The sequence below is a fragment of the Falco rusticolus genome, chromosome Z (genome assembly GCF_015220075.1).
Source record: "Falco rusticolus isolate bFalRus1 chromosome Z, bFalRus1.pri, whole genome shotgun sequence".
NCBI lineage: Eukaryota > Metazoa > Chordata > Aves > Falconiformes > Falconidae > Falco > Falco rusticolus.
The window spans coordinates 11,891,624-11,905,883 of NC_051210.1; the positions used below are offsets into that span (position 1 = coordinate 11,891,624).

The 14,260-nt window shown below is 53.8% G+C and overlaps 1 protein-coding gene across 2 annotated transcripts in view; it reads left to right on the top strand.

Annotated features, from left to right (window-relative positions):
- Positions 1-6,907: 6,907 nt before the first annotated feature.
- ECPAS (Ecm29 proteasome adaptor and scaffold) overlaps positions 6,908-14,260 on the top strand; it is a 75,966-nt gene continuing 68,613 nt past the window's right edge. The window contains exon 1 of one of the 2 annotated variants that reach the window (XM_037374308.1): positions 6,908-6,983. In XM_037374308.1, the coding sequence (XP_037230205.1) occupies positions 6,962-6,983 (22 nt within the window). In that variant the 5' untranslated portion in view covers positions 6,908-6,961. Of the gene's footprint in view, positions 6,984-7,181; positions 7,396-14,260 lie in introns of those variants that run through there. The other variant, XM_037374307.1, reaches the window with a different exon arrangement.

Sequence of the window (14,260 nt, forward strand, 5' to 3'; positions counted from 1 at the left end):
AAGGGATGCACGATTGGCCAAAGGGATGCACAGCTGCCCAGGGCATGCACAGCTGCCCAGGGGATGCACAGCTGGCCAAAAGATGCACAGCTGCCCAGGGGATGCACGGCTGCCCAGGGCATGCACAGCTGCCCAGGGGATGCACAGCTGGCCAAGGGATGCACGACTGGCCAAAGGGATGCACAGCCGCCCAGGGCATGCACAGCTGCCCAGGGGATGCACAGCTGCCCAGGGGATGCACAGCTGCCCAGGGGATGCACAGCTGCCCAGGGCATGCACAGCTGTCCAAGGGATGCACAGCTGCCCAGGGGATGCACAGCTGGCCAGGGCATGCACGACTTCCCGGGGGATGCACATCTGCCCAGGGCATGCACAACTGGCCAAGGGATGTACAGTTGCCCAGGGCATGCACACCTGCCCAGGAGATGCACAACTGGCCAAGGGATGCACAACTGGCCAAGGGATGCACAACTGGCCAAGGGGATGCACAACTGGCCAAGGGATGCACAACTAGCCAAGGGATGCACAGCTGCCCAGGAGATGCACAACTGGCCAAGGGATGCACAACTAGCCAAGGGATGCAGAACTGCCGAGGGGATGCAGAGCTGCCATTGGAATGCACAGGTGGCCAAGGGATGCACAGGTGGCCAAGGGATGCACAGCTGCCCAGGGGATGCACACCTGCCCAGGAGACGCACAACTGGCCAAGGGATGCACAGCTGCTTGCACAGCTGCTCAGAAGATGCACAGCTGCCCAGGAGATGCACAGCTGCTGAGGGGATGCACGAATGGCCAAGGGATGCACAGCTGCTCAGGGGATGCACAGCTGGCCAAGGGCTGTACGGCTGGCCAAGGGATGCACAGCATTCCAGGGGATGTACAACTGCCTATAGGGATGCACAGCTGGCACAGGGGATGCACAGCTGGCCAGGGGATGCACAGCTGGCCAAGGGATGCATGACTGGCCAAAGGGATGCATAGCCGCCCAGGGCATGCACAGCTGCCCAGCGGATGCACAGCTGGCCAGGGGATGCACGGCTGCCCAGGGGATGCACAGCTGCCCAGGGCATGCACAGCTGTCCAAGGGATGCACAGCCGCCCAGGGCATGCACAGCTGGCCAGGGCATACACAGCTTCCCGGGGGATGCACATCTGCCCAGGGCATGCACGACTGGCCAAGGGATGTACAGTTGCCCAGGGGATGCACACCTGCCCAGGAGATGCACAACTGGCCAAGGGATGCACAACTGGCCAAGGGGATGCACAGCTACCCAGGAGATGCACAGCTGGCCCAGGGATGCACAACTGGCCAAGGGATGCACAGCTGCCCAGGAGATGCACAACTGGTCAAGGGATGCACAACTAGCCAAGGGATGCAGAGCTGCCGTTGGAATGCACAGGTGGCCAAGGGATGCACAGGTGGCCAAGGGATGCACAGCTGCCCAGGGGATGCACACCTGCCCAGGAGACGCACAACTGGCCAAGGGATGCACAGCTGCTTGCACAGCTGCTCAGAAGATGCACAGCTGCCCAGGAGATGCACAGCTGCTGTGGAGATGCACGAATGGACAAGGGATGCACAGCTGAACAGGGGATGCACAGCTGGCCAAGGGCTGTACGGCTGGCCAAGGGATGCACAGCCTTCCAGGGGATGTACAGCTGCCTATAGGGATGCACAGCTGGCACAGGGGATGCACAGCTGGCCAGGGGATGCACAGCTGGCCAAGGGATGCATGACTGGCCAAAGGGATGCATAGCCGCCCAGGGCATGCACAGCTGCCCAGCAGATGCACAGCTGGCCAGGGGATGCACGGCTGGCCAAGGGATGCATGACTGGCCAAAGGGATGCATAGCCGCCCAGGGCATGCACAGCTGCCCAGCGGATGCACAGCTGGCCAGGGGATGCACGGCTGCCCAGGGCATGCACAGCTGGCCAAGGGATGCACAGCCGCCCAGGGCATGCACAGCTGGCCAGGGCATGCACAGCTTCCCGGGGGATGCACATCTGCCCAGGGCATGCACGACTGGCCAAGGGATGTACAGTTGCCCAGGGGATGCACACCTGCCCAGGAGATGCACAACTGGCCAAGGGATGCACAACTGGCCAAGGGATGCACAGCTGCCCAGGAGATGCACAACTGGCCAAGGGATGCACAACTAGCCAAGGGATGCAGAACTGCCGAGGGGATGCAGAGCTGCCATTGGAATGCACAGGTGGCCAAGGGATGCACAGGTGGCCAAGGGATGCACAGCTGCCCAGGGGATGCACACCTGCCCAGGAGACACACAACTGGCCAAGGGATGCACAGCTGCCCAGGGCATGCACAGCTGCCGAGGGGATGCACGAATGGCCAAGGGATGCACAGCTGCTCAGGGAATGCACAGCTGGCCAAGGACTGTACGGCTGGCCAAGGGATGCACAGCCTTCCAGGGGATGTACAGCTGCCTATAGGGATGCACAGCTGGCCCAGGGCATGCACAGCTGGCCAGGGGATGCACAGCCTTCCAAGGGATGCACGAATGGCTAAAGGGATGCATAGCCGCCCAGGGGATGCACAACTGGCCAAGGGATGCACAACTGGCCAAGGCATGTACAGCTGCCAAGGGGATGCACAACTGGCTAAGGAATGCACAGCCGTCCAGGGGATGCACAGCTGGACAAGGGATGTACAGCTGCCCAGGGGATGCACAGCTGCTTGCACAGCTGCTCAGAAGATGCACAGCTGCCCAGGAGATGCACAGCTGCCGAGGGGATGCACAAATGGCCAAGGGATGCACAGCTGCTCAGGGGATGCACAGCTGGCCAAGGGCTGTACGGCTGGCCAAGGGATGCACAGCCTTCCAGGGGATGTACAGCTGCCTATAGGGATGCACAGCTGGCCCAGGGCATGCACAGCTGGCCAAGGGATGCACGATTGGCCAAAGGGATGCACAACTGCCCAGGGGATGCACAACTGGACAAGGGATGCACAACTGGCCAAGGCATGTACAGCTGCCAAGGGGATGCACAACTGGCTAAAGGAATGCACATCTGCCCAGGGGATGCACAGCTGGACAAGGGATGTACAGCTGCCCAGGGGATGCACAGCTGCCCAGGGGATGCACAACTGGCCAAGGGATGCACAGCTGCCCAGGGGATACACACCTGCCCAGGAGACGCACAACTGGCCAAGGGATGCACAGCTGCTTGCACAGCTGCTCAGAAGATGCACAGCTGCCCAGGAGATGCACAGCTTCCGAGGGGATGCACGAATGGCCAAGGGATGCACAGCTGAACAGGGGATGCACAGCTGGCCAAGGGCTGTACGGCTGGCCAAGGGATGCACAGCCTTCCAGGGGATGTACAGCTGCCTATAGGGATGCACAGCTGGCCCAGGGCATGCACAGCTGGCCAGGGGATGTACAGCTGGCCAAGGGATGCACAGATGGCCAAGGGATGCACAGCTTCCCAGGGGATGCAGAGCTCCCCAGGGCATGCACAGCTGGCCAAGGGATGCACAGCTGCCCAGGGGACGTACAGCTGCCTAGGGGATACACAGCTGCTCAAGGGATGCACAGCTGGCCAAGGGATGCACAGATGGCCAAGAGATGCACAGCTGCCCAGGGCATGCACAGCTGCCCAGGGGATACACAGCTGCTCAAGGGATGCACAGCTGGCCAAGGGATGCACAGATGGCCAAGAGATGCACAGCTGCCCAGGGCATGCACAGCTGCCCAGGGGATACACAGCTGCTCAAGGGATGCACAGCTGGCCAAGGGATGCACAGCTGCCCAGGGGATGTACGACTGGCCAAGGGATGTACAGCTGCCCAGGGGATGGACAGCTGGCCAAGGGATGTACAGCTTCCCAGGGGATGCACAGCTGGCCAAGGGATGCACAGCTGCCCAGGGCATGCACAGCTGCCTATAGGGATGTACAGCTAGCCCAGGGCATGCACAGCTGCCCAAGGGATGCACAACTGCTCAATGGGTGCACAGCTGGCCAGGGGATGTACAGCTGGCCAAGGGATGCATGACTGGCCAAGGGATGTACAGCTGCCCAGGGGGATGCACAGCTGCCCAGGTGATGCACGACTGGCCAAGGGATGCACAGCTGCCCAGGGGATGCACAGCTAGCCAAGAGATGTACAGCTGCCCAGGGGATGCACGACTGGCCAAGGGATGTACAGCTGCCCAGGGGATGCACAGCTAGCCAAGGGATTTATAGCTGCCCAAGGCATGCAGAGCTGCCCAGGGAATGTACAGCTTCCCAGGGGATGCAGAGCTCCCCAGGGCATGCACAGCTACCCAGGAGATGCACAGCTGGCCAAGGGATGCACAGCTGGCCAAGGGATGTACAGCTGCCCAAGGGATGTACAGCTGCCCAGGGGATGCACAGCTGGCCAGGGCATGCATGACTGGCCAAGGGATGCACAGCCGCCCAGGGGATGGACAGCTGCCTATAGGGATGTACAGCTACCCAGGGCATGCACAGCTGCCCAGGGGATGCACAGCTGGCCAAGGGATGCCCGACTGGCCAAGGGATGCACAGCTGCTCAGGGGATACACAGCTGCCCATGGAATGCACAGCTGGCCAAGGGATGCACAGCTGCCCAGGGGATGTATGACTGGCCAAGGGATGTACAGCTGCCCAGGGGATGTACAGCTGGCCAAGGGATGCCAGCTGGCCAAGGGATGTACAGCTACCCAAGGGGATGCACAGCTGTCCAGGGGAGGCACGACTGGCCAAGGGATGCACAGCTGCCCAGGGGATGCACAGCTGGCCAAGGGATGCACAGCCGCCCAGGGGATGCACGACTGGCCAAGGGATGCACAGCTGCCCAGGGCATGCACAACTGGCCAAGGGATGTACAGCGGCCCAGGGGATGCACAGCTGCCCAGGGGATGTATAGCTGGCCAAAGGATGCACGACTGGCCAAGGGATGCATAGCTGCCCAGGGGATTCACAACTGGCCAAGGGATGTACAGCTGCCCAGGGGATGCACAGCTGGCCAAGGGATGCACAGCCGCTCAGGGGATGCACAGCTTCTCAAGGGATGTACAGCTGCCCAGGGCATGCACAACTGGCCCAGGGCATGCACAGCTGCTCAAGGGATGCACAGCTGGCCAAGGGATGCAGAGCTGCCCAGGGGATGCACGACTGGCCAAGGGATGTACAGCTGCCCAGGTGATGCACAGCTGGCCAAGGGATGCACAGCTGCCCAGGGCATGCAAAGCTGCCCAGATGATGCATAGCTGCCCAGGGCATGCACGACTGCCCAAGGGATGCAGAGCTGCCCAGGGGATGCACAGCTGCCCAGGGGTTGTACAGCTGCCCAGGGGATGCACAGCTGGCCAAGGGATGCACAGCTGCCCAGGGCATGCAAAGCTGCCCAGATGATGCATAGCTGCCCAGGGCATGCACGACTGCCCAAGGGATGCAAAGCTGCCCAGGGGATGCACAGCTGCCCAGGGCATGCACAGCTGCCCAGGGGATGCACAGCTGGCCAAGGGATGTACAGCTGCCCAGGGTATGCAAAGCTGCCCAGATGATGCATAGCTGCCCAGGGCATGCACGACTGCTGAAGGGATGCAGAGCTGCCCAGGGATGCATAGCTGGCCAAGGGATGCACAGCTGGCCAAGGGATGCACGACTGGCCAAGGGATGTACACCTGCCCAGGGGATGTACAGCTGCCCAGGGGATCCACAACTGGCCAAGGGATATCCGTACACGTGCCCTGGGCAGCGGTGGCAAAGGGCAGAGCATTGAAATCCTCAGATGAGGCCCTACGGCTGCTGCCTTTAGGTCTGTTCTACCCAAGGGCTTGGTTTGGAAAGGAGGGCTACACCTCTGCCTTGGTGTAACCAGGAGGAACGTTGCCTTGATCTTGGAGCTTTCCCAGGAAAATCAGATTTATGCTTGATGCTGGAAGCAGGTGCCACAAAAATGCCCAGCTCATCAGAGAACACATGCTGTTCTCCCGCTGAAAGTGAGTATGCAGGTCATACTTCGGGGCCTCCTCTGTGTGTCTCCTTTTTGCATTATTAAGTGTTTACCGTTTCCTTGACAGATGGGTGAGTCCCAGATCTGCTGCTTCCTCAGAAAAATTCTACCTCTTTGCAACTTGTTAGTGTCCAGCCTGTCAGCATCAGAGGCTAACGGTCAACTCCACAAATCTTGAGCTTAACAAATACAGCAAAAATTGCCCACAGTTTTATGACACCCACCCACCCACCTTTTTTTACGATTATTTTTTAAGTTGAGAAGGAAGCTAGTTCTATGGTACTGTGTTACCTGGGGCTCACTTCTGCCAAGAAGAGCTGGCCCTGGAGCTGCAGGGGGAGGTCACCAGCTGCCCCCATGCCATCTGCAGGCAGCATTACAAAAGCTGGCAAGCAGGCGTCGCGCTGCCTGCTGCCAGTTGTGCTCCGGGGATGCCTTGCTTTGACCTCTTGCCCACATGCTCCTTACGGACCTGGCATGTGGCACTCCTGAGCTCGGGAGGCTGTGTGGTGGTCACGCCTTTCTCTCACAGTCTTAGCAACCCCAAACCAGTATTTTACAATGCAACTTTCTCCCTTTAGCGAATGATTTTAGAATACAGTAGCTCAGCAGCAATAGTACTGAACTGTAAAAAAAGAGAAAAAAGGTCATTCCTAAATACGTGTCGCGCATGCTGACCCACAGCCGGGGCAGCAGGGGAGGGCAGGCGCTCGGGGGAGGCAGCGGCGGGGCCGGCTGCTGCCCACGGGCATCGAGTGCTGAGCCCGAGGCCGCCGCAGCCCGGGCTGGCAGGCGAGGAGCGGCCGGGGCTGCGGGCGGGGCCGTGCCGTGCCGTGCCGTGCCGTGCCGGGGCTCGCAGCCCGCGGGCCGCTGGCGGCACCGGCGGCCGGTAGAGGGCGCAGTCGCGCCGCCCGCGGCTCCGCGCGCCGCTTCCCTCGTCTGCCCCTGCCGTGAGCGCGGCCCGCGCCGCCGCCGCTATGGAGGTCAGCGCGGACACGGGTCAGTGTGTTGCCCCCCCTCCGCCCCGCACCTGGGGACCCTCCGGGAGCCGCGGGCGGGCGGGCCGGTGCCTGTGTGCGGCGGGGGCGGGCGGCGGCGTGGGTGGCTCTTTCTAAATATAAGACGGCGGTGACGGGAGGGCGGGCCTTGCCGGGCTCCGCAGTTTCTCGCGGCGGTTGGCCTCGGGGAGAGCTGCGGGGAGGAGGGGGCGAAAGAAGAAGGAGAGGAGGAAGAAGGAGGAGGAGCGGGGAGCCGGCCGGCCCTGTGCCTGTGTGGAGCCGCCGGCGGAGGAGAGGGGCGGGAGGCGGGGAACGGCTGGGGCCAGGCGGCTGCGGCGCGTCTCTCGCTGCCTCCTCTCCCTCCCCAGCTGGCAACATGGCTGCGGCCGCCGCGGCTGCCCAGGACGAGCTCAGTAAGTGGCCGCGGCCCGCGGGGCTCCCGATCGGGCGCCGTCCCCGCGAAGGGCGGGAGGGTGCGGGGCGGCGGCAGGGCCGGGGCGGACCGGGGGCTCTCCTCGGCCCCTGCGACCGGGCCTACCTCCAGGCCCGGCGAGACGGTGACGGCGGCGGGGCCGCGGCCGCCCCGGAGAGCCATGTCGCGGAGCGGAAACCGAGGGCTGCGGCGGCACGGGCGGCCTTCCCCCGCCCCGGACCCTCCGCGGGCAGGGAGGGCTCGCTGTAGCCTGCCGGGGCCCGCTCCGCCGGCCGGCGGCATGACCTTGCGGGGCCTCCCCGCTGCCTCGGCGGGGAGGCGGCGGCGGCTCCTGGCCGAGAGGGAGGCCGCGGGGCCGGCAGAGGCCGCGGGGCGCACCCCGCCGCCGGGGAGGGCGGGCAGCGGCGCTCGCCCGGCAGCGCTCGCTCTCCTTTGTTCGATCTCCGCCTCTTGGCCGCAGAACGCGTGTGGAAATGCCGTGTGCGAGGCGTTAGCGGCCCCGCTCCGTGCTGCAGGCGCAGTGCCGTGCCGCGCCGCCGCTACGTGGGCGCATCCCCGGCCGCGCGGGGGGCCCGCACCGCGCTGCCAGCCTGTCACCTCCAGGTCCCTTCTCGGTGCTGTCAGCGACCCGCTCCTCTTTGGACAAGCCTATGAAAGTTTGAAGAACGCCTTTTTTTTCCCCTGCTTTTCCCTGCTGTCTCGGAGCAGAGCTAGTTCTTGGGCAACAGTGAGGAGTTAATGGCAAGATAATGTATGACTCAGCCAAACGAGAGGGCCCTTGGTTGCCCTGAAATAGTACTTGGCAACCACCAGAGAGGAAGGACAGAAGGCATACTTGTAGCATATTTGATTGTGCTGTGGGCTTTCAGCTCTAAGGCGTTTCTGCGTGATATGTCACTTGGCTTTTTTTGTTGGTGGTGGTGCAGGTGTGCTGCTGTGTAAGTAACATCCCCGTTCTGCTCTTCGTTAGATGTTACTGGAACTAGGCCGAGGGAGAACAGGCATACAGTAAATGGTGGGGATGCCCTTATGTCGCCAAAGAACCAGGAGCTCATGGTGGAATGAGAAGGATCTTTCAATTACACCAGTGCTTGAGTCAGAGGACACAAATGCCGAGCTATTTATGCCATTGACAAGTGGGATAAATTGTAATCATGACCGTGAAAGACCTCGCTGTCATCTGAGAGATTCTATTGTCAGTTTTATAATGCTAATGTTATTGTCCTTGGTGAAACCAGTCAGTGAGAGCTCTTGCTTGTAACTCCTTGGCTTTTATCTATGTGTAATCTAGCTTCCCAGCTTCCAAATCTGATCCTGCAAAAAATTAGTCCTTGGCCATGTGCTGGTTGCTACGCAGCCCTTTGTATTAAGCTGCACTGAAAGGACAAATGTCCTTAGATTGAGATTCAGGTTAATAATTACATGATGTCATTCAGGTTATTTGACCACTGTGTCCTTCAGAATTGAGAGATTTTTATTGGTTTGGTCAGAAATCTTGGGGTGGGGGAAGAATAGATATTTTTTTGGTTGGGGTTTTTTTTTCCCTGGTACCTCATCTGTCACTGAATAGCAAGTGCTTGTAGTCTTAAATGAAAATTAAAGCTAATGGAAAAAGTTTGCCTCTCCTTCTCTACGTGATATTACTGAACAGCCTCTGTGTGGGCCTACTGTCTTTTGATACATTTAAACAGTTAAATTTGAGCATATTTGGAAAGAAGTCTGTTCCTTTTAAGGATCATGAGTAGCCCCAAAATAAAAAGAATAGTTACTACTAGTTTTAGATTGGAAAACCAGCTTTCCTTGCCTTATATACACATGACTATAGTAAGCTTTGATCTATAGCTCCAGTCAAACACAAACGCATACTGTTTCTTTAAATTCTGTATAAGGTTGCTTACCATTTTAGAGGACAGATTGTTTGAAGGCAGTGTAAGAATGGAGATGTGACAGTTTAAAATGTCACAGGGGCAAAATCGGTAAATTGCCCCTGAAGCTGTGAGAGTTCAGATGCAAGGGAAAGGAAAGTTAATTTTGCGTAAGAATAGTCAGCCACTTGAATGGAGAGCCTAAGCCTGGCATAGTGCAAACATTTGGATTTCTGTATGCTGTTCAAGGTTTTATATAAGCTTTCCTATAAAATGGAAGAATAGGATGAAAGAAGAGAATATATCCCCTTTCCCTCAGGCTTTCACGGCCTTTTTCCGGTCAGATCCTGTGAAATAACCCAGTGACTGGCCTACTTTTACACATGCCCCCTTAAGTGATTTGGCTGTAAGCACACAATGGGTTACTCGTAGAGCCAGGAATAGCATCAGCAAATCCTGACTCACTGTTTGCTGCTGTAATCATACTAGATATATTTTCTCCCAAAGCGTAATACCATTTGAACCAGAATTTGACTCCTATTATAGTAGTGGCACAGTAGATGAGAACTTTATTTTTTATTCTGCATGCAGAATAGTGCAAAAAGAATTGTTTAGCTCTGGAGGGACTGAAGAGTGTCTTTGAGCCTTTGCTTTAGCTGAAACTTGCCCCTAAAGCTACCCCTGCCATCCAGGCAGCAAAGTTGAAAAACTCCTGTGTCCAGTACTCTTGATTTGGCATAGAGCCTTTTGGAGAAAATGTGGGGGATGCTAGCGTGATTAAATGTTTCTACAGAGTTTAGGTAATGGAGGGGGAGGATTTACTTGATTTAATTAATTTAATTTACTGAAACAGTTCTAGAAATGCTTAATGTAGCGCTACCACTAATCTGTCAAACAAACACTTTATGGGAAAGTGAAGATAAATTCTGGCGTTGTGCACAGCATTTTGCTAGCCCCATTCTCTGCTCTGTTTTGCTGAGGACTTTGACTCTCTCTTTTGGTTCCTGGGATGCTTTTGTGGTGATCAGTTAAATTATGAAGTACAGTTAGCTTGACATGTCCTAGCCCCAGTAGTTTCTTGAGTCAGTTTTTGTAAGAACAATGTGTGTTTTGCTTGATACTCAACTAGACAAATTTACATTGCTGAGGGATCTGTGCAGAACAGCTGAGATACTGTGCACAGTATTTATGAATGCCAGAGGGATCTAATTCTTTATCTTGCATAAAGACGAGGAGAACCTGTGCACGTGAAATGGTGCTTAGCTGAACTGAGAGCAGATTTCTGAGATAGAACGACATGTAGTGAACTAGCTACATCAGTAAGGCAAAACATTCAAAGAGTTCACTTCCATGATTTTAATAAAAAAGAGGGAGACACCCTTGCTAACGGAAGGAAAATGTTAAGATGTTTGTTTATTTACTTCATCCTTTCTGTGTCTTCCTCTCAGTTGTTCTCTTTGGCAAGCTACTGTAATAGCAGAATGGGAAGAAGGGGTGTGTTTCAGTGAGCAGGTTTGGCTTTTGCTCTTGGCTTGGGAGACTGCAAGATCAGTTCTGAAATAACAAGACTTAGAAATCTGTGACCCTTTTATGGCCAGTGTTGTAGGACTTGGAAGTTTATAAAGCACAAGTTAGAGCCTTGTTCTTACAAATTTTACAAGAAAATCACAGTACACATTGTCTGTGTTTTGAAATCTTTCCTTTTTGCATGAGGTGTGGTCTTTAAGCACTGAAAACTATATTCCTCCTTGTGGTCTTAAATGGAGACTGGAAAGAACCAGAAGGGAAACATGCATTTTCTGACAGATAGGTAGCTACATTGCCATGGTAACTTGGGGATTTCAAATTCCAAATAAACCATGTCTGTTGACACAAATTGGACACTGCTGCTGATAACAAGGGTACAAAGATATATCTTGTTTTCCTGCCACTTTGGCTCATTTACATACAGTGAAAGGAAATGTGTCTTTGTATGCAATGCCCATTATTAAATTCTCCATATTTATGTTCATCCTTTTGTAAATGCTGCCCCCTCAGCAAGAAAATGCTACAAAAAAATGAAATACTGTGTGAAAATACTACACAGCAGCATGGAAAGAAGTTGTGATTGTACCAAAATACATGAATATCTGTTACAAATTTTGCATGGACTTACTTGTATGTATTTTAAAAGTAAATCTACTCACGCAGTTCATTCTTGGTTGGTTTGTTGGTTTTTTTTAAAATCCATAGTAAAATGTTGACTGTCATAGCTGTGTCACACATAAAATGTTTCTAAGACTACATATTAAACGAGACATGATTTCTCAGGTGATTTCTAACACTGTGGGGAAGTCTGACGGACTGTGGCTGGTGCCCAGAATCTGCTTATGAGCTGTGTGCATAGCAGTCATCTTTTTTTCAAGAAACTGCTTCCAGCTTTCATGTTTCTGAAGGGAAACTTGTAAGAGTATCCCCAAAAAGATGAATTCAGTGATGCACTGAAGGGTAGTAATGATTTAATCTTACTTGCGTTATTCCTTCCAACACTCCCTGGCAAAGCAAGGAGCTCTTCACAATGGAGCAAATCTAGAGGGCTTGCAATGATCTCAGTGTGCCCTACGCTTTTCCATTGTTTCTGAAGTGCAAGTTTGCTCTTGTAGTGGTTTTTGTAGAATCCTGCAGGATTGGGCACAGGGTTTTCCAGTTGTTTCTAGTGAAGTCTCCTTCCTTTCCTCCTTTCTCCCTTTCACTTTGACTTTCTTTGGCAAATTCCTACACTGTAATTCCACCCCACCCCCTCCTTTTTTAATTGTATTTGTAAATTCTCTGGACTGCATTAAAAGTTGGTTCTTTGCCTCTGACAGCATATTGTTCCCCCAGCCCCATGTTCACCAGAGCTGAACTGTGGTAGATTGACTATGGAAGGAATTTTATAAACAAACATAATTAGCTAATGCAGAGGGTGCTATAGGTGGGAACCAATACCAAGGAAATATTACAGTCCTAAATTTGAGATGAGGGTTTAATGTGAGACCGAGGAAGGAGAAGCCTTTGTAAAATTTCAGGTCTCGTAAGTATTGGCTTTATAGGTGGGGATAACGGTGTACTTTACTAAATGCCACGCCTCCCATTACTTCTTTCTTCAGTGCTTCCAAAAACTTTAAAAATACCTTTAACTGTATTACTCAACTAGGAAGTGTGTCATTGCTTGAACTGCATTTTAAGTTCGGTATTGGCTATAAAGACTGAGATGCGTAAAGCTTTGTGATTAAAATTCAGTGCTCTTGTTGTCAGGTTGTGGTAAGATTGCTGTAGTAGTCAATTTCAGTTGCTAAACCTTATTTAAAGTGTCTTGTGTAATTTTTTTTTTCTATGGTGTATATAGCAAAGCAAGTTAGACCTCTTGCTTCACTTATTTTTGTTATCATATAACCTATCATTTACCCGTGAAGTTACAACTATGCGGTTTTGTAGTCGGCAGTAGGGGCAGTAAAATTAGATGGAGAAGGGTTTGGCTTCATTCTTAAAAAGTTGTGGAGTGCGTGCTATGGGAATGTGAGACGGGTTGTGAGCAAACCCTTTGTCTGGTTTGATGTCTGATACACGGTGGTCTGCTCACTGGTGCAGGCTGGGCGTGCAGGCTGGGCGTGCAGGCTAGGTGAAGGTGAGGAGAAGAGGCAGGGAAGGGAAGGAGCTTGCCCTGCGCCAGCAAGCGAGTCTGCAACACGCATGGAGGTAGAACACAGCATCAGGCTCCTCTCTTGGACCATTGTGTGTGGTGCTTTAAATCTCAGGGGTTTATGCTTTCCCATAATGAATGCTGTCAGCTTGAGAGATGGTCTTAGTTGTTAGTAGAATAAAAACTGAGCAGAAAATAGCGTGCGGTACTTGGGAGGGTTTATACCTCTGTTTTCCTGTCCCACTGCTATGGATACAGCCTGCATTGGCAGCACAGGAGAGTGCTCTGACAAACTCCTGAGCAGTTTCTTGACTGCAGCCAGGAGACTAGTCTTGAATTTTCTGGAGTCCTGTCATGCTTATGGTTAAGGGAGGGATGCATGATGGCAGCATGGCATTAACTGGCTAGGCAGCAGAGATAATGGGAAAAGTAAATATGTCACAGGCAGCATAAACAAGTAGGTAGCCTTTTTTCTCCTGATATTTTTTTATTATTATTACAATTCTGGTTGCTGCTTATAACAACAGAATAACGGAGGAAGCTGGAAATGGCATAGATGCTGGAAATGTAGCACATTGCTGCGCTTCCTGTGGGCATGTGCAGAGTGGTTTCTGTGGCTTTTGGAAGGCGTGTGTCATCCCATGGCTACAACAGATGGCTTCGGAAATGACCGCTCGTGTTTCCTCACACTTGAACCTGATCTGTTACCATGTGAAAGAACATGTTGTTGGGAAGGTTCCTCAGCTGGCTTGCTTGAGGATGGTAGGTCTGCAGTGATCTTCTGGAGTTCTGGGTCTGAGGGGAAAGATTTGGTAATTTCATTCATTTTTTGAGTTACTAGGGCTGCTTGGCATGGTGTAAGCAGTCACCTAATGCAGCTGGGGTCATGAGACACTGTGGAGGTCCTTGGGGGGAGGGGGTGTTACCGAAATCTCGGAATGAAGAACTTATCGACACCAATGTGATGTAGATAAGCAGACACTTCTTTATTGACGGCCGGGTGCGTGAGCGAGTCCTCTCACGATCAACGCACACCAAGCTTCAAAATCAAATACCATATAGAGAACTTATTCATACATATTCATTAACTATTCATACATAATCATAATATTTCCAGTAAATCATTAACATAGGCTCCTCCTATATCTGATTCTGCGCAGTAGAGCTTAGAAAGGTCTAGAAATGGGTCTGGGGTACGATTTGGGTAGGTGGTATGTGAGTTGGTGGTCGCGATCTCCCCCTGCCGGAATTACCTTTTACTAAAGTTCACGGTTTCTTGGCAGGCACCTACAAGCTGTTCCAGTCGACTCTTCCCAATT